The 21,966-nt window shown below is 38.1% G+C and overlaps 1 protein-coding gene across 1 annotated transcript; it reads right to left on the reverse strand.

Moving 5' to 3' along the window:
- Window positions 1-262: 262 nt before the first annotated feature.
- On the reverse strand, window positions 263-18,720 carry LOC100367427 (alkaline phosphatase-like). Its single transcript, XM_085508409.1, has 9 exons — window positions 18,543-18,720; window positions 5,817-6,040; window positions 3,845-4,025; window positions 3,487-3,668; window positions 2,939-3,143; window positions 2,662-2,802; window positions 1,654-1,845; window positions 1,301-1,432; window positions 263-468 (listed from the first exon to the last, which is right to left on the reverse strand). The coding sequence occupies exons 1-9, from the start codon at window positions 18,718-18,720 to the stop codon at window positions 263-265; spliced, it is 1,641 nt and encodes a 546-aa protein (XP_085364535.1).
- Between the last annotated feature and the right edge of the window lie 3,246 nt (window positions 18,721-21,966).

A 21,966-nucleotide genomic window follows, 5' to 3' on the forward strand; every position in this document is an offset into this window, starting at 1 on the left:
GTAAAGAACTATTCAGTGCTATTTAGGAAAAGAAAAGCCTAAGTGCCGGATGAATATAGAATTATGTTTTTAAAGGTACGGTTGATTGATCTGTAAAATCAAATTATCGAAATTTAAAAACGGTTAAAACTTTTTCAAACTTTATAAGATAGCAATAACTCAATTTTACAAATGAATCAACAAAACTGGGTCATTGAACAATGTTGGTCAATTCAGAAGTCATTAGATATTCATTCCGCCGATAGGGGTATGGCAGCCAATGTTAAGGTTCGTTCTTGGATCTACACTCATCGGTGCTGTCATAACCGATACATGCTGCGTACTGCATGGCATGCATGATGTAGGTCTGCTCATGCGTACTATGGAAAAGATGAGCCATGGGACCTTTGGCATAGATCATAACATCTTCACCATCATGGCTGGCCCATTTATTAGCGACCAGCGCTTGCTGCAAGTAGTCGCTATCCTCTGTGAATTATAATAAAACAAAACATTTTAAAATAATTATTAGTTTAGTACAAATGATTTTTGTTCACGGTTGCAGGCGTATGGTGATGGCGTACCGTATCAAATAGAGCGTGCAAGCACCGTGGTAGTGGTTTTATAAATAACAGTTGAAACGATAGGAAATATACTGTGAGGATGTGCACGTGCGTTTATACTATATATTAGAGAGATTCGGCTACCTGTTTTACATGTACGCTATGGAATCCACGTTCACGTAGACATCGTTCAGTTACACGTTAGCATCATCATTAAAGGGCGGCAGTCGTCACGCCGCGTCCTGTTCGATATGGGACTCATAGCGACGTATACAACGCGTGTAAAATACATTGTTTATTTACAAGAAATTCGAACACGCGCTGCGCGACGACCACCGCGCTTTAAATGTAGATCGCGCAGTGTATTGTGCATAATGGCCACCGTTGCTGATTTAGCATTTTTAATAACCATTGTGAACTGTTCACACTCGTACTATCAGTAGGCACAATACTAACATAACGAGACCATGGCAAACGTTTTTATTTGGAAAGATAACGGACGATCAAGATAAAGTCAATTTTTGATTCCAGAAGACAGACATATCCAGACACAGAAGCAAACATGGTAAATAGTATGTCAAATTACAGTAGACATGTACTGCGTGCGTGACTCGAGTCGACATTCGCATACGTCTAATGATCCAGCTTCACGTCCCGGCACAAATATACATGACCACACATTCCCACGTACTGAGACACAGGTGAATATGAAAACAAATCTCCACACACTGAAACACCAATGAGACATAAATGAATACCTGGATTGGTAATGACTGGTCGTAATCCTGTGTCTGCGATGGCTTCCATTGTGTAATGAGAACCTGGACCGTCAGGATAATGAATAGTTGTGAAAGTTTGACCATTTTGGTCAACGTCGATATCATTCACACCTGCAATTTGAACGGAAATTCATCAGTCATCATGGTAAGTGTTCACTGTATGTCTAGTAGCCTCCTTGAGTTTTAGATATATATTACACCAGTGTAGATCTTATCGTTTCTATTCCAATCAAGTACACAAGCCCAAACTGTTGCACGAAAGTAATTCAACTGTATACACGTGTAAAATATACTGCTAGAAGTATGCATGGTATGTGAGGTGCAGTACTTACCCAAAATTGGGTTGCCTCTACTTGCGTATCCAAGAATGTCAAATGCAAAACTATGGTCAGCTGTTACGACTGTGAGCGTGTCATCGTCATCAGTGATGTCACTGGCTCTCTCGATAGCTTCTTCAAAGGCAACGCCATCTACCAATGCATGGTACCCTATCCCGTCATGGTGACTATGGTCCATGCGACCGCCTGTGAATATTAATGACAATGTCATATTTTATGTAAAGGAGTAAATTGCAAAATTGTAGTAATAATAATAAAATAACAAATAATAACATTGATTATTGTGGAAACTCGGGGAAAACAAATATTGTAAGTGCTTGATGTTTAAATAAAATTAAAGAATTTTGTATACAAAAAAGCGCCATGTGTATTGCAGTGATTTGTACACAAAATTGCGTCACGTACATTTCAGTGATTTTCATAGAAAATGGCGTCATGTACATTGCTGTGATTTGCATACAAAATGGCGTTATGTAGATGGCAGTGATTTGCATACAAAGTGGCGCCATGTGCATTGCAGTAATTTTTATACAAAATGGCGTCAGGTACATGGTAGTGACTTGTACACAAAGTGGCGTTTATTTGATACTATATGTTTTGTTGTTTTCCTAAACGGAACACATCTTCGTTGTTTATTGAATGTGCATGGTATCATGAAATTTAATTTGTCCCAATTTTATTTTTATTACATTACTTACAGATTCTGCACACAGCTGGGGTTTTGGGATTTGTGTGACGTCTAGTCTCTGTTTTTAGACAGTGATTACTTATCCGAAATTTACATAGTTGTTATATGTTGTGTTGAATCTAAACATTTTTTTTTCTTAAAGTTTAGTTTATTTTGAGATCGAAACAATATGACCGGTGTGAACAGCGTCATTTGCACCCATTACGTAACAAAACGTAAGGCACTTCGTAGCTCGGCCTGATTTACGTGTGCGGTCATCGAATTGGGGCGGCATATCGTGCTGTACTAATAGAACCCACAATAATTTCAAATACCTTCAACCAGCAAAAAATATCCATTTTTGTGTTTCTCCAACATTCTAATGGCCTTTTCTGTCATGTCGGCAAGAGACGGCTCTCCCGCAGTGTCACTGGGTCGGTTTGCTTCGTAGTTCATATGACTTCGCTCAAACAATCCTAAAATACAAAACTCTATAGATGTAGTTTTTTGTTTAAATACACACAGTAATACAGCAGAACTCAATACAATACGTTATCTAGACTAGGAATCTGAATCTCTAGTTTGATTTACCAACAGGATAAAATAGCTTACCTAGAAGATAATCTGCGCTTTCTGGATTGACGTCATCAAAGGCAGTTTTGTTCCAGACGAAGAATGATTCAGAATAGACAGGTTTTGATGCCAACCACGTTTCGATCAGATTTTCCCCGTCCAGCCGTTGACCATATTTGCCTTCGTCTTCGGGGTCAGGGGTGAAGTTAGGTAGGAAATCTTGGCGACCACCGCCCAACACAACCTACAGCAACAAACAATATTTCTTGTCGCAAATTATAATTAAATAATTGATATTATATCTATAGTCTGTTTGAAAGAGAATTCGAATGACAACTGTGTGAATTGCGGGTGACAACTACGAGAAGTCGGATGACATTTATATGTGAAGTTGGGTGACAACTGTGAATTGCGGTTGACAACTACACGAGTTGGGTGAAAACCTCATGAATTGGGGTGATAACTATTTTGAATTGGGCGACAACTATATAGAGTGGGATGGTAATTAAAAGAAGTTGAGGTGTGACTACGTGAAGTGTATCACCACCTAAGTGAAATTGGCTTACAATTACGTGTGTAATTCTTACCCGCATGTTTCTACCAGGCAGTTCGTTAACCAATTGCCAAGCGATGTCTTTACAACCTTTGTCTTTTTCTTCCTGTGGCATGTTATCGTCACCTTCCCAGTACCGACTAGCAGCATGAGCATACGTGCAAGCCGGCGTGGCGTGAGTTATCCTGGTTGTAGTCACAATACCTGTAGCTTTACCTGTAAGAAACGCTCAGTGGTCTTAATATTATACTTTCTATCAAAATATAAACATATTGGAACTGATAGCATGTTGACGTATGCACTACATAAATATGCATTGCTATGATTTGTTATGATTATTTTTTATGTTTTATTTGTTTACTGCCTGGATATGCTAATGATATTATTATTACCTGCATCCTCTGCTATTTTGAGTATGGAATCCACTGCATATTCGTATGGATTATCTTGCGTGCAGTTACCAAACTCAACTCTATCGTCCATACCTATGGTATTATATTTTGTTTTCACCCCGCATAGATACGCGGTACCAGAGGCTGCTGAATCGGGAACTTGACGATCTGCGCAGTATGTCTACAACAACAAAATATATCGTATTTGAGTTATATATCTGTATACTTTCTGATTGATTCAAGCCTCTTCCACCCATATACCCATTGTCTGATATATTGATTGACTGACTGAGTGAGTGTATCTTCCACCCATATACCCATTGTCTGATTTATTGATTGACTGACTGAGTGTATCTGCCACCCATATACCAATTGTCTTATTTATTTATTGACTGAGTGTATCTGCCACCCATATACCCATTGTCTGATTTATTGATTGACTGACTGACTGACTGACTGACTGACTGACTGACTGACTGTATCTGCCACCCATATACCCATTGTCTGATTTATTGATTGACTGACTGAGTGTATCTTCCACCCATATACCAATTGTCTTATTTATTTATTGACTGAGTGTATCTGCCACCCATATACCCATTGTCTGATTTATTGATTGACTGACTGACTGACCGACTGACTGACTGACTGACCGAGTGTATGCCACCCGTATACCCATTGTCTGATTCATTGATTGACTGACTGAGTGTATCTTCCACCCATATACCCATTGTCTGATTTATTGATTGACTGACTGACTGACTGACTGAGTGTATCTGCCACCCATATACCCATTGTCTGATTCATTGATTGACTGACTGTATCTGTCGCGCGCAGTTATCTAACATGAACAAATTTTACTTTCTGTATGATGTTCTCCAAGCTAGTTTGTAATTTCAGACATTGTTTTGATAACCACGAGTTGAGTCCTGAGAGACTAGATCGGTTTCTGTAGCAACCGTGACGCTATATCCAAACGTTCGCTACATTGTTTCCCATTGCGTTCTCGCGGTACTTGTCTGTTTACCGCCCAAAATTCCCACCAAAGTTCTGCCTCGTGTTAGTCGCGTGTCACTCCTAACATGGAATGACAGCGCTATGTTTCGTTTGTATGCGCCAATCATTAGCGTTGTTTTATTTTCGGAACGTTTTTGGCATGATATATTCTAGAGTACAAACATGTGTTTGGCACTTCTCCGATTAGCTGTCACCGAGACAAATGCCGCTCTTACGTTGACATTTACATTAACCAGGCAAAGCGCTGTCGTGAGAAGTCCGATTCAGGCCGTCGCTGTAATTCCTTCTATGGTAGCTTCGCAACTTGATGCTCGTTATGCACACCCTCCTTTCTATGCTCTCTACGATGCCAACTCCTCATGAAGCTATTATTTAGCGATCTATATTTTATACCAAGAAGTATTTGCTGTACAACGTATTGATGTTCATGTTGAGTACAAATAAACCAGTTTGAATTATAGCTCACGTCTGTTCAACTCAAGAAAACACAACGCAATCGATGTCCGTTTCAATAACAATTCCGCATGATTAGTCAGTTCGTTTTATGTGACGAAAAAAACACCCCAACGCCTAGTTTTGCGATATAAACTTATCCACCACAGTATCTGCCACCCATATACCCATTGTCTGATTCATTGATTGACTGACTGAGTGTATCTGCCACCCATATACCCATTGTCTGATTCATTGATTGACTGACTGAGTGTATCTGCCACCCATATACCCATTGTCTGATTCATTGATTGACTGACTGAGTGTATCTGCCACCCATATACCCATTGCCGGATTTATTGATTGTTTGACTGACTGCCTGACTGAGTGTATCTGCCACCAAAATACCCATGCACCAATATATTTGTGTATCTATCCCCATATACTCATTGTCTGATTTATTGATTGGTTCATGTACACATACATGTACCAATTGATTCATTCATCCCTTCACTATACACACCTTTGCCAATCCTATATTGGGAAACCTTTCGTAAAATAGTTCATACTCTTCTCCACTTGCCCCCTCTTGTAGTTGTCCTTTGTAGATTCTAGTGGCTGTAATAGTACTGATACTGTTACCATCTCCCAGGAACATGATAATATTCTTTGCTACTTTGTTCTTAATTTTCATTCCTCGAGCTCTTTGCAAATCACGCGCTGCTTTTTCTTTCCAAAACTCGTAATCTAAAATTAATTATTAGCATAATATATATTTTATTATATAATTTAGTAAATAACCACGTGTATGCATAACACGGGTATTCCTTGATCATTAAGTCCCAATCGTATAAAATTATAATTTGTGTGAAATATTCTATTTCACCAATTTTAACTGACGCACGGAAGTCTGAATGACCGGGGTTCTCTGACATGCATTTCTAAAAAACTAGCCACCATTGCCATGCTGGCTGTGATCATGATATATTACGACGTGACTTTATTTACAATAGGTAAAATGATGTATGTCACCAGGTCACCTACCAACATAGAATAAAATGTGAGGGGCTACTTTTTTGTGAATGTAAATAACATTCCTAAATCACGAGTTGATACGTGAATCTTCGCATTAATATTGATTTGGGGATTTAACTTGCCAAATGTTATTTCGAAGTTATAGATTGAACTCTTTGAACAGAGGAACAATTCAGGTGTATATTTGTCAGAACGCATTTGTACATTATCTATATTTGGAAATATTTCTATTTTATAATGTTGTAAATAATACATGTATTCTACTCTGTTTAAAGAAAAATATTGAATATTTCTGAAATAAAAAACGTCTGTACATAACTATGGATTTTGTACCATTCGTTCGTGTGTACAATGTCAATATTCTACTCTCGCTTATCTTATCTGCACAGAAATCAATCATCAATCACATATTCCAAATATATATGTAACTTAATCAATAACGTTGATTTAACTGATGTGTTGATATAGCCACAAAAAAAAAAACGAGAATAAGAAAAATAATTCTAAGTGATACACGTATGGATTGAATAATCTCAAGAACAAAGTTCAATTAATTTATCATCTAATCCGTACAACAAACAGTTCAGAACTGAATGCTATACTATAAAGAGAAAATATAATCAGTTTGTAAAAAAGAAGAAGTGATAATACAAAAATGATATACTAACTAAGCTAAACACAATAAGTAATTCACGTCCTGTAGAATAGAATCTAATTAATGAACTAAAGGAAGAACAAGAAATGAATTTATGTGATAACATTAATGCCGCGCATTTCAAATAATCATGAAACCCAATTTGACGACAACCTAAAAATAGAAACGAAAGCCTAAAAATACACCTAGTACCATTCAGGACCAAATTATCTCTCAATTATAAAGTCAAACTGCAATCGGAGCTTTAAAGAATGGAAAATCTCTCGGTGAAGATAGAATAACAAATGAAATAATTAAAACTGGTAGAAATGTCCTGCTAAAGCCTCTACAAAAACTGTTTAACCATATCGTCATAAGTGGTCACTTTGCTAGTGCCTGGAATATGGGTATTATCACGCCAATCTTTGAAAGGCGGGAACGAACTGACCAGGGAAATTATCGAGGAATTACTCTTATAAATTTTCTGAGTAAACTCTTACTTACTTACTTACTAAACATATCAATAAAAATAACATTATAATTGAAGAAAATATTGGCTTCATGGCAAAATTCAGAACAGCTGATAATATCTTTGTATTTAAACAGTTACCGAGTGAATATTTAAAAAGTAAAAATCGAATATTTGCATGTTACCTTGACAAAGGCTTTCGATGCAATCTTGTGTCAAGTCTTACTTTACAAACTTCGTAAAAACAACATCTCAGGTAAATTCTACAATATCATAAAATCAATCTATCAAAATTATCTTGGTTGTGTATAAACAAAAACAGAGCTTAAACCCTCTGTCAGAGGCATTAAACAGGGAGATAACCTGCGCCCACATTTTCTATATGTTAATGACATCAAATACCACATTGAATCCTCAAAAATAACCAACAATCTCTTTTAACAAACCATCTATCCTGTCTACTGTATGCAGATGACCTATTACTACTTTCAGAATCAGAACATTGATTTTGTAGGAATATATTGCAAACAGTGGAAGCTTGATGTCGATGCATTAAAGTAAAAAAATAATAATTTTTAACAAATCCGGGTAAATGTTATCAAAAAACAAATTTAAAACAAATTGGAAAATTATTTAGGAACATGGCTGGGCGATTTCGCTCAAACTTGGCAGGTAGGTCCCACCTTTACTCTAGTTAGGTGGTACAATCTGAAAAAAATCCTGCCCTACCATTGTCATGGTCAGCCCCAAAGATTTTTGTATACTTTCACCCAAAATGCATTACCTCCACCCAGTCTTGTAAAAGCAGTGTTCAAATGATCATGCTTTTATTTTGGCTACGTTGCGCACTGGTAAGAGATCACCGGCGCCGACATTGTTACACTGTATCAACGTAATTCCTAAGCAACTTTGAACTTTGAATGAGCTGTAAATGCTGCGTTCAATCAAAGAATCTAGAAAGTACATTCGTAAAACGGTCGGAAATAATGAATATAGCAGAAAATACACGTTAGTAATAAAGTGAAGTGATTTCTGAAGACTAAATGTTCTTGCAAACTTTGTATACGAGGCCCCGGTTTTAGTCATAAACCGACTTTAGCTTCACGTTAAATGTTCTACCATGCCAACAGCTGAAAACATGTTTGTTTTTTTGAACGGAGCGCTAACCATATAAGTGTGTAAGTATATGTACGAATTGTTTTAAAACAATGCGACATGCACATGGGTCATTATCAACTGTTTACCGCATTTTTTGTGAAAATGTTTGTCACATTGAAACAATAGTATGATATTATAGTAATCGCATATTCCAAATGAAATGAAACACTGGGTCAAAAAATATCGCTGTAATAAGGACATACTTCCCAATAACTTCATGTCTGATAGTTTCATATCGCCTGTGACGATTGACAAGATTGCCACAAGTAAAATATGAACACGGTGGCATAATGTGTTCGTGTGTTCTAATTTTCAGATCGATCCAGTCATCTCTAAGGAAATTGACACATTTGAACACAGATTTGACGTTGGTTGGGTAAAGTATTGCAGTCTTTAGCATTACCTATTGAGACCACAATAAAACCAGTCGACCACATTTGACCGAATAAAAAGGTGCGTTGAATAACCGAAATCCATGCCTGGGAAATAGGGTATAATCAACCCTTGAACAAGCAAACAGAATTTCTCAAATTATTGGTAGCATTTGCACTTCAAAAATCATTTCAATAAATAAATCCAACCAAAATTATAATCCTGTGTCCGTCCATCCGAAATAAATATGACGTCGAGATAAGTTTACATAAGTTTACATTTGCCATCAAAATATTCCCATGTTTTAAATTAATTTCTATCGTTCATACGATGCGCACATATTTGTGAGGCGTATCACAAGGTGATCGGTAAATTTCGAAAATTTGACAATAATCAATTAATCGGTGTTTGAGCTTTTTCAAAAAAGTTCAAAAAATTTTGCCATAATTGCAATATACTATTTTCAAATGGCCCTGGAATTATTTTTTAATGGTTAGTCAATAGTTGTGTATATTGTGGAGATGTAAAGACATTCTCATATAAATAGATACTTGTTTTCACCACGTATTACTCATGCGAAACAGTACTGTAGAGTCAACTTTACTCATGTAGTCGTGTCTTAATTTCTCTGTCCACGTATGTATATTTTAATATATATATATATATATATATGTTTAATTCTTTTAAAAGATTCCTCTCATTAGTAAATAGTGCACAATATGAACACAACAAAGGGGTCCACGATTCCAACAAATTATTATAAACATAACGCTCAAAATTCGTTTAGAGACTTCGTTCAAGCAATAAAAATGGTTAATCCTCGCAGAAAATCGGTCATGTTATTTATTCATCACTCGTATCATTTTTTTGAGAAGTGCTTCACATTTCTAGCAAATTGTCTGAAAAGGGGTATGCTTTTGGCATCATGGATGTTTGGGAAAAGGGCTTGAGGTGAGTATACCCCCTTGTGACAAGACTCTACAGGACCCGACGCGCGCATTAGCCCGAAGATGCGCAATGTATACGTTCAGTTGCATTCACATGGTTCAGGCTTTTGAGACAGTGTTCTGATGCGACTGAACAAACCTGAATTCTTGTCGTCGATCATTTCTTCTGCCATCCAAATGTGCGCGTTTATTTTGAACAGCTCTGCTATACTTTCCATATTTAAAATGCAGTGCTTAGGCCTCGTAACCCAGGCAACGAGTCACGCCCATTCTGTAGTTTTGATTTAATTTATAACAAGTGTAAACATGATAACGGGCTTTTCACTATGCCGTCTGACTTTGATTTTCGATCAAATAAACCAAGCTTTCCCACCGGAAGCAGATATCAGTAATGCATAGACAAATGTTGTTTAAGCGCGGTACATATATTAGTCACAGTAATAATTTGGACATTGGCTCAAAATGACAAACTGATGTGTTTTTTTTTGTTTTAACGATTGCTGTCATATTGTTTATCACAAGGCACGTGTACATATGAGCCAACTGAAGCTTTGAGCATCCCCTATTCCATTCAGACCCACCCCACACTATTGAGTCAACTACACTTTCAAACGCAACGGGGGAGCCAATGTCCCGGATGAGTAGTCCAACTCAGCTGTCAGAAAAGCTTTCATTATTTGTATGTAATAATAGTCTGGCTTATAAAATTGAATTTTATGATAAAGAAGTGGGGTAACGATATATACAACGAAGGGGTGATATCAGATGTCTCGAAAGGAGTCGACACATTCTGCACCACACGAGTCATAATCAAATACTTTGTACATTATATTTTACCGCACTCATTATATCTGCCAAAACCTTCTTTAAATTCCAAGGCCAGTTGCTTTCTGCAATAGATCGTTTTATTGGTGTCTGAGTTTGGCGTAATAAGACAACGTCTTTTTTAAAAAGCCGAGTTGGGGAATATATATCTAAATTGATGATAGTAAAATTAAAATCATCTGTTTGTTATCTTTGAAATATAATCACACAATTTAGAATTGTTGTTGGAAATTACGTCATTAATAAATTTGAAGTGGCCTTTTTGTCAATTTGTTTTGCACTAATTGGTTAGACCCGATTTCCAGGCCTGCCACTCATATATAATTAACCCCATTGTTAAACCGCTCTCAACTTTAGTTAGTATTATTATACACAGGGACGCAATGGAAAAAGTATATTGAAGGTAGGTGAGTGAATAAAGGAATACATTTACAGATTACTTAAGTTAGACGTTTCAGTATCTCCCATTGTTAAAACGTTTGTATTGTGTCAATGGAAAAACGCCATGCGAACATTTTCGCGATTTCTGGTCATGGATGAAAGTTATTTAGCTTGAAACCTTGATACTAACCTTCCGACCAAGCGATCTGAATGAACGCCAGCAAAACAACCAACAAGGTAGTTAAGTTCTTGTTTACCACAACCATGTTTGTAGAAAAGACACTGCAACTGAGCGGTTCACGTTGCTGATTTTGAAATATAATTTACTGAGTTGAGCTATTTATTACAGGCGTAATATATATAGTAGTGGCGACCTCTTGAGAAAAAATATGTAAAATGAAAATAGAATTGTATAGGGGACATACTCCTATATATTATATTCGTACGTCTATTTCCCTTATTGTACACAAAGTGGGATTCGCTGTAGTTACAGGGATTAATTTAGTTTTACTATTAAAAATGAAAATAGTAATTTATCGTGATTGGAGACAGTAAAAGTCAGTAAACCAGAGTACACATACTATTATATGTGGTAGTGCGAATAAGTATGGTTCAGCGTGATTGTAAAATATCACAATTTGACTATCAGTGGGGGCGTGGAACTTGATGTTTGAATCAGTGTAAATGCATTTATCATTCACTGAGTTACAATTATTTTGTTTCTCTGATTGTAAAACGAAAATAGGCTCATTGTTTGTGAGGTAAAAACCTTATGAAAATGCCCCCAAAATGGGATTTGTTAAAATAACAAACCAGTGAAAATTAATTCCTATACAGGAAAGAATTACCTCCACTGGCGGATCCAGAAATTCGGAGGGGGGGGGGGCGCTCCTATTGACGTGGCCGAATGCCAGAAGACCAGACAATTAACCTTTGAAATCGCGGTTTTGTTAGTGTCCCCGCGTAGATGTCATGTGGGCTGGGTCAATTTTTTTTTGCGGGCTAAAGGGGGGCTGGCGCGCCTCCCCTAAATCCGCGCGTGACCACACAGAATGCGGATATATATATATATATATATATATATATATATAAATGTTTGAACAAAGGGCACCATTATTCTATCATTGTTTACATACTTTTCTCATTTCTAATTGTCAAAACAGAACCAAGTATTTTTAAAAAACAATAATCCATCAAGAATGTTTCGAAGGACTTTCCAGTGAAGCACTGGTCTGAGAATATAATTATGAGAATGGGTCAGGGTGTGTATTCGGCGTGAAAGGGTCAGTTTGTGTATCCGTAATTTTTGTTGTACGTAGTACCACTCGATGGTTCTACGGATGACAAGTGCATTTGTGTCTTTGCGCCCCACTGCATACAACATCCCATTCAAAATAGTGAAAACCTGCATAATGTCTGAAGTGGTGGACGATATTTGACAATCGTGTTACTTGTTGAGAAATCCATGACATCCTTCATACGGTAACAATCGACCGAATTAACTCGCTAACGTCAAAACATAATATTGTAAAATACTTCTTTACGCATCAACAAGTATTTTTGGTATCTGCCATGCACACAAAACGGTCATATCTGTTTCGGGATATGTCTACAATATGTTCAATCGATCACCCCTCTAAATCCAGCTCCTGTGGTCACGCTTCTCCAAAATATAAAACAGATTGGACAACAAGTGTCACTCAAATGTTAGAAACGTATTTACACGATATAGTCTCCTTGTATTTGTCACGCACACAGGACTGTCAATATGTTCAATCGATCACTTCTCAAACTAGGGTGTTACAATACACACTGTTTAGAGCTTGTTACATTGGTATGAAATATACTTTCCAATCGATTGCTTGTTATATTGGTTTGAAATGTTCCTTTCAACCGATTGCTTGTTACATTGGTATGAAATATACTTTCCAATCGATTGCTTGTTATATTGGTTTGAAATGTTCCTTTCAATCGATTGCTTGTTATATTGGTATGAAATATACCTTTCAACTGATTGTTTGTTATATTGGTATGAAATATACCTTTCAACTGATTGCTTGTTACATTGGTTTGAAATATACCTTTCAATCGATTGCTTGTTATATTGGTATGAAATATACCTTTCAACCGATTGTTTGTTACATTGGTTTGAAATATACCTTTCAACCGATTGCTTGTTACATTGGTTTGAAATATACCTTTCAACCGATTGCTTGTTACATTGGTTTGAAATATACCTTTCAACCGATTGCTTGTTATATTGGTTTGAAATATACCTTTCAAGTGAATGCTTGTTATATTGGTTTGAAATATACCTTTCAACCGATTGCTTGTTACATTGGTTTGAAATATACCTTTCAACCGATTGCTTGTTACATTGGTTTGAAATATACCTTTCAACCGATTGCTTGTTACATTGGTTTGAAATATACCTTTCAACCGATTGCTTGTTATATTGGTTTGAAATATACCTTTCAACTGAATGCTTGTTACATTGGTTTGAAATGTACCTTTCAACTGAATGCTTGTTACATTGGTTTGAAATATACCTTTCAACTGAATGCTTATTACATTGGTTTGAAATATATATTTCAACTGAATGCTTGTTACATTGGTTTGAAATATACCTTTCAACTGAATGCTTGTTATATTGGTTTGAAATATACTTTTCAATCGATTGCTTGTTACATTGGTTTGAAATATACCTTTCAATCGATTGCTTGTTATATTGGTTTGAAATATACCTTTAAACTAAATGCTTGTTACTTTAGTTTGAAGAATACCTTTCAACCGATTTTTTGTTACATTGATTTGAAATATATTTTTCAACCGAATGCTTGTTCAGCAAGGGTATCATACCGGTTGTGCATACATGCATGTACGTATATAATCTCGTTCTTTTATTAAAGTTTTCAAATTACACATACAGACAACAGAGTAAGAAACGTGACAAGCGTCTATGGGTAGAACTAGCCGACACAGTGGTGATCGTCGACTCACGAAAAGATCGAAACATACTCGAAACTTTACCTTCACCCGATACAAAGCACACGGTCTTGTAACGTTTCTAAGTCAGTATTATATCGGGCGACGTAACATCTGCAAGCTCTTAGGGCGAGTATCATATTTTACTGTTGGGTGCAAAGACATGATGGCATACAGTGGCTACAATTTGCCGTTTGTGGTGGCAGATTCCATACATATGTATTTCAAGTTACTTGTAGGAAAACAATATACAGGTTTACAGTATTTGCTCAATTAAAAGAATATTTTTAATAAAAGTGCCATGTGATACATGAACCATAATGCACCTTTTGAAACATAAACCAACACCACAGCAACTCAAGGACCTGACAAATTCTTGTTGTTTTGCCTTCTCCAACAAGTCCAATTTAATTTTTCAAATCTTGTTAGAAAGTGATATGTTCATGACATTATAAGTGTAGCCCATTGTATTCCATTTAGTTGTCCAAATTCAAATTTTGCACTTAAAGTTGTTGATGCACTGTGATAGACTATATTTTTGCGCAAAACAGGCAACTAATAACCACCCTTAACAAATTAAGAATTTATAGTACAATCCTTCATTCAGCTATCCAGTTACCAGTGCAATCTGGCAATGCTATTCACTGATTCGTTAAAGTGAACTACATAACATGGTAAATGCACTACATAACATTGTAAATGCACCACACATGATAAATGCACCACACATGATGAATGCACCACACATGATGAATTCACCACATAATAAGGTAAATGCACTACATAATGAGGTAAATGCACCACAGAATAAGATAAATGCACCACAGAATAAGGTAAATGCACCACAGAATAAGGTAAATGCACTACATAACATTGTAAATACACTACATAATATGATAAATGCAATACATAATAAGGTAAATGCACCACACACGATAAATGCACCACACATGATGAATTCACCACATAATAAGGTAAATGCACCACAGAATAAGGTAAATGCACTACATAATATGGTGAATGCACTACATAATATGATAAATGCAATACATAATAAGGTAAATGCACCACACACGATAAATGCACCACACAACATGATAAATGAACTACATAATAAGGTAAACACAACATAACATTCTACATGATAAGGTAAATGCACCACACAGCTCAAAACACTCTTTACACAATATCACGAGGTCACGGGGTCAAATATCACCAAAAATACCAAATAGTATGCAATACGTTTACTACCTCGTGTGCGGGTTCTTAACCAATATAAAATTACACAATTTGTGTAACACAAGTATAATTTAGACTGATGGGCTCCAGTAGAGTTCAATACAACCATATGCACATATAAGCAGCAATAATGCACACCGGCCAATCTTACACATACAACACTATACATGAATTACGTGAAACCAAAGTTTATTAGGTACACAAAACATACTTGCTACTATTCTCTCCGTCGGTATCGCGCGCCCTTGCGAAGGTACAGCTCAACACGCGGGGCCTTCACCACGCACCAAAGCAACTATGTTATTGGTAAGAGGTGGGGATTACGAAATTTCGCACTGTAGACACCACAGCAAAGTCGGTAACAACCCTACGACCAGGGGAGGAACGGCGTACCCTACTAGTCTCGTGTACCAGTTCCATGCACTCTTAAAATATTATATAAATAAACTGGCCAGAAAAATAACAATTCTAGTAATTAACACGATAATATAATAACTGGAAGCCCAATACTTACTAGTGTGTCGTGCATCGAACAGTGTCAGTCGGCAGTGTCGCCCGGTGAATTATACGAAGCCAGCGACCGTAGTTAGTGAATTGAACTCTCCTTCTCATCCACAGCGCCAAGGCTTTTTCCCAGTTAGACTTCAGACTGATTTTCAACGCCGGGTTCGACTATGGTAGTCTGTGGTAGTACTGCTCGCCGCTTCCAGGGTCGTACAAAGATGTTGGTCAAGATTTCCAGCAGCAACGACCCAGCACCACGCTGTCTGTGTTTAAATACCTTGCCATCACACAGCTAGTTGTGTTAATCGCTAATTGGTCCGCGACACCTGTTTATTCATCACATAGATACTCGTCCAGCAGTGTCCAAGTGCGACTTCGAGAGGTCACATTATAAGTACTTTCTGTACGTGTAGTGACAAATGCGGCTACCTACTGGGCTAAAAAACCTACTTCTGGGCTGTTATCAATTTATACTATAACAATAAATTAATAAATTAATAAATACAAAATTACATAATAACAAGCGTGTCCTTTCAATAATACAGTTTCTGATATGATCCATACACCTCGTGACATACCCCCATGCTAAGATGTAACCATGCCGTTAAAGATGGTATTATGGTTACGTCAACAATACAATTCATTGATGTCACGGATCAGGGAAACTACATAAAACAACCATTTACTATATTACATTCAACACCATATTGACTATTGTACTAAAACCTCAGGATAGGAAAATGATTGAAGATATATGGCCCATCACATAATTCGACTATTAGAAAATTTAGCGGTTTTAATATAGACTAGAGGCTTGTGGTCGGTTTCAATCCAAAATTTATGCAGGTATAGATATGGCTGAAACTTTTTTATTCCCCAAACTATGACCAGGCATTCCTTTTCAATCACCGCATAATGCGACTCTGCGTGGCTCACCTTCCAGCTAGCATACGCCACTGGAAATGCAACATCATAATATTACAACAAGACCGCCCCAAGGCCCGTTTCCGAGGCGTCTGTCCGTAGAACAAAAGTTCGCTTAATATCGGGAAGTCGCAATACAGGGGCATTACTCAAAATATTTTTGAGCTGTTCAAATTCCAGCTGATGGCAATGCTCTCATTCAACTTTACTGGGTTTACCCTTCTTTGTAAGTTCGTGTAGAGGTGCAGCAATGGAACAAATTTGCGATAATAACCCGCTAGGCCCACAAATGATCTAACGTTAATTACTGTCAGGGGTCACGGAGCATTCTGCAATGCACGAACCTTTCCTGGGACTAGACTCAATTGGCCTCGCCCCACCACATGGCCAAGAAATTCAAGCTGAGTGAAACCAATATAGCATTTTGATGGTTTAGCCGTTAAGCCTGCCTCCTGGAGGCGATTCAATACATTCTCAATCTCCTCAGATGGGATTGCCAAGTCTTGCTATATATCAAAATGTCATCCACTAAACTAACAACTTCTCCTTCGGTACCCATCAGAACTGTTCGCCTCTTCGCATAGTGCGATTGAACGTACTGGGACTATTTACAAGTTCAAATGGAAGGTAATGATATTGGAAAAGACCCAGTGGGGTAAGAAAAGCAGTTTTGGCTTTTGTCTCAGTAGCCAAAGGTATTTGCCAGAACCCTTTAGTAAGATCAAGTTTGGTCAGGTAATTACCATCAGCCAAATAATTCCTCTGGGTTAGACATTGGCTCAGCATCGAATATTGTGATCTTATTGAGCTTTTGAAAGTCTGTACAAAACCGAAGACTTCCATCGGGCTTCTTAATAAGCAGAATGGGTGAGCAATAAGGTGAATTCAATGATTCCCAGTTCCATCATGCTTGCGGAGCTTCTCTGTATGCAAACAATAATGATGCTATGTAACAGTCCTTCGATCGCTCTCTACACATGCGTTTGAGCATGGACTTGAGAACGCCATTCAAACGTTCACTTAGGACATTTGTTTGTGGGTGATATGGATTCGTGATGAACCGTTTAATTGACAGGAGTCTACTAACCTCTTGCATAATATCACCCACAAACTGACGACCTTGGTCAGTGAGAACCTGTTCAGGTATACCAACACGACTATAAATAGTAACCAGTGCTTCTGCTACTACTTCAGTAGAGATCTTTTTTAGAGGTGTAGCTCCAGGATAACGGGTTGCATAATCAAACACTGTAAGTATATATTGGCACCCACTAGTAGTAATTGGTTGGATTTGCCCACCAAGTCCATGGCTACCCGTTTGAATGGAATATCAATTAAGGGCATGGCAGTAAGTGTAACCTTTTCGACTCGACCTTTGGGTACAGTACGCTGGCAGGAGTCACATAACCGACAATACCGTTTAATGTCATCATGCATCACTGGCCAGTAAAATTGGGAAAATATTTTATCTTTGTGTTTTCTGTACACCCAAATGTCCCCCCAATATGCAGTCTTGGCCTAATTTCATGACATCTGATTGAAATGTAGAAGGAACTATCAACTGACTAATAATGCGCCCAAAATCAAAATTAGGTGATCGAAATTTTCGGTACAATAGACCCTTTTTAACATAAAAACTAGTTATTTGATTTTCCAGTCGCTACCTTTTTCCTCAGCTGAATACCTAAATAATCGCTTTAAACTCAAGTCATTTTGTTGTAATTCACGCAAACTCTCAGGGGTCAGAACAAGGTCATGAGTCTAGAATTTTGGTACCACCAACTTTTGCGCATGCTTTTTGGTCCGAGACTGCTCTTGTCTCAACACCTTGTGTAACCTCAAGTATTTCCAGCCCACTAGACTGGTCATTGGCACCATCTTGGACAGTGGTCGAGGAGTTTGCCAGCTTACCTTCTGCCACCTGTCCCTCAGGATTGCCACCCGTGTTCACCATGCCAAGGACTTGCACCTACATAATTGGTGCCATAATTGGTGACAGGGGTTAGGGAATCTCCCTCAATCCTCTGCCCCTCAGGCAAACCAGCCGTATTCATCACACCAACTGTAAGACCGAGAATTGCACCCACAGAAACAGTGTCAGGGGTGGCCACAATTTGGTCCACCTGACTGGGGTCTTTGTGTTTTGACACTCATACCTGTGTCATTAGGAATTTCACCTGAATGTTTTGATTTAGTGACATTCATGTCACAAAGAATTTCACCTCCACTATAAGTACCACAATGCCGCTCACATGAAGTGTGAACACCCATTGCTCCCAGAACATTACCTATCAGCACATCAAAGAGGGGTCTTGTCATGCATGCAGCTTTGACAATTCCAGTGTAATACGGAGTGCGGACCTCTGGTTCGGCTTCAGGAACTCGTTTCCATGTACCATCAGCTAGTACACAAGTACGATGTCTACCAGTGAACTGTGAGAGACGTACCAGGTTCTTACGAATAACAATCCCAGAACACCCTGTATCCTTTAGTACTGTCACTTTCTGTCCATTGACCATGCCCTCGGCAGTGGGCAATTTTAGTCCCGCAACCTGTTTATCGAGATTGCGTTCTATTACCAACAAATGTGTCAACAGGTTGACATGTTGAATGTGTGTTGGTGGTAGTTGCATGTGGTATAATGATGCACGTTGATGTGGCAGTGGTCGGGGAATCCAGAGAAGGGGTCAAATCTTCAACCTCAACTTCACAAGCGGCTGTTAATAATTTGCCATTTTGCCTAAATTTGGCATAACAGTCTTACCGCTTATGCCCGACACGTGAACATCTGTGACACCTAACTGGTGTGTACCCTTTTCTCTGTTTTGCTTGTTACTGGTGGTGTTAGCCGTCTTGTTGAACTTTGGTTCAGCTGCAGATTTACTATTATTTTGAGTATAGTATCGTGCCTCATTCCTGAGGTCAGCAAATTTTGCAACTTCACTTGAGTCTCGACACTGGTGTTCCCTCAAGAACACTAACATTTCAGGGCTATATGTGCTATAATACTGTTCACGCAAGAACAAGTCTTTCAGCGCTTCCACAGTATTCACAACACCTGCCATATTAACCCACTGTGTCAAGTAGTGCTCAAGTCGAACCATAAATTGCCTTGCAGTCTCAAATATTGTCGGACGTGCCTGACGAAACTTGATACGATATCCCTCCTTTGTCAACCCATACGCCTTCAGCATAACACGCTTGACCACGTCCCAGTCACGAGTCTCATCTACGGACAGTGCATCATGAACTGCCAATGCCTTTCCTGTTAATTGACCAATAAATGCCACAACCCAAATGTCTTGCTTCCACCCACAATTCTGAGCGAAAATTTCAAACCGATTTATATACATGTCCATGTCATCACTATCTTTAAAATTGGGAGGGGACTGAATTGTTGTAGCAAAGGGAGACGAATTTGTATTATTTTGCAATTCAAGTTTAGTCGTAAAATCGAGCTGAGCTAATTCTGTGGCAGCCCCTCTTTCAGCTTTTAATTTTGCAAGTTCAATTTCAGCTACTTTCTCTAGCCTTTCTTGCTCAAGTTTAGCCCTTTCTTGCTCGAGTTTTATAGCTTGTGCAGCCTTTTCCCTCTCGAACTTGACCACCTGTTCTAACATTTCTTTCCCGGCTTTAGCAGCCTGTTCTATCCTTTCCCTTTCAGCTTTAGCTTTTACAATACAACTACATGCACATATAAGCAGCAATAATGCACACCGGCCAATCTTACGCATACGACACTACACATGAATTATGTGAAACTAAAATTTATTATGTACACAAAACTTATACTTGCTACAGTTCTCTCCGTCGGTATCGCGCGCCCTTGCGGAGGCACAGCACAACACGCGGCCCTCACCACGCACCAACGCAACTATGTTATTGGTAAAAGGTGGGGGTTACGTAATTTCGCACTGTAGATACCACAGCAAAGTCGGTAATGACCCCACGACCAGGGAAGGAACGGCGTACCCTACTAGTCACGTGTATCAGAGTCATGCACTCTTAAAATGTTACATAAATAAACTGGCCAGGAAAATAGCAATTCTAGTAATTAACAAGGTAACATAATAACTCGAAGCCCAAGACTTACTAGTGTGTGTAGGAATGTTCGGTACCTGACGTTTCCCGACGTGCGTCGAACAGTGTCTGTCGGCAGGGTCGCCCGGTGAATTATAAGAAGTCAGCGACGGTAGTTAGCGAATTGAACTCTCCTTCTCATCCACAGCGCCAAGGCTTCTTTCCCAGTTAGACTTCAGACTGATGCTTAACGCCGGGTTCGACTGTGGTAGTATGTGGTAGTACTGCTCGCCGCTTCCAGGGTCGTACAAAGCGTAGATGTTGGTCAAGATTTCCAGCAGCAACAACCCAGCACCACGTTGTCTCAGTCTTTAAATACCCTGCCATCACATGGCTAGTTGTGTCAATCGCTAATTGGTCCGCGACACCTGTTCATTCATCACATAGATACTCGTCCAGCAGTGTCCAAGTGCGACTTCGAGGTCACATAATAGGTACTTTCTATACGTGTAGTGACAAATGCGGCTACCTACTGGGCTAAAAAACCTACCTCTGGGCTGTTATCAATTTATACTATAACAATAAATTAATAAATACAAAATTACATAATAACAAGCGTGTCCTTTTAATAATACAGTTTCTGATATGATTCAAACACCTCGTGACACACACTATAATATTGTAATTATTCCAGTACTTCAATATATATCAGGGGGTACAATAATAAATGCTAGCAAACCCATATGGTGTAAACTGCAGCTCCTATGGCGTCACACATCTTATTTGTATAACTATTATCACCAGTTTGGTTCAAATGACCTATAATGCAAGATTATATTCAACACACTATTTACACACTAAAATATTGTAATTATTCCAGTACTTCCATATATATCAGCGGTACAATAATAAATGCTAGCAAACCCCTATGAGATTAAATGCGGTCCCTATGGCGTTACACATCTTATTTGTATAACTATTATCACCAGTTTGGTTCAAATGACCTATAATGCAAGATTATATTCAACACACTATTTACACACTACATAATATTGTGATTATTCCAGTACTTCCATATGTATCAAGGGTACAATAATACATGCTGTCAAACCCCTATGGTGTTAAATGTAGCCTCTATGGTGTTACATATCTTATTGTACAACTATTATCACCTGGTTG

The sequence above is a fragment of the Saccoglossus kowalevskii genome, chromosome 15, assembly GCF_978046115.1.
Source record: "Saccoglossus kowalevskii chromosome 15, keSacKowa6.1, whole genome shotgun sequence".
NCBI classification, from domain to species: Eukaryota; Metazoa; Hemichordata; class Enteropneusta; family Harrimaniidae; genus Saccoglossus; species Saccoglossus kowalevskii.

What these genes read in the sequence shown, in the direction of transcription:
- LOC100367427 (XM_085508409.1), bottom strand. Translation starts at nt 18,720, where the DNA reads ATGGTGAACACGGGTGGCAATCCTGAGGGACAGGTGGCAGAAGGTAAG. An exon ending in TAGAGGCAACCCAATTTTGG is followed by an intron (nt 1,433 to 1,653) that starts GTAAGTACTGCA and finishes TTCAAATTGCAG; the next exon opens with GTGTGAATGATATCGACGTT. An exon ending in ACCAGTCATTACCAATCCAG is followed by an intron (nt 469 to 1,300) that starts GTATTCATTTAT and finishes TATAATTCACAG; the next exon opens with AGGATAGCGACTACTTGCAG.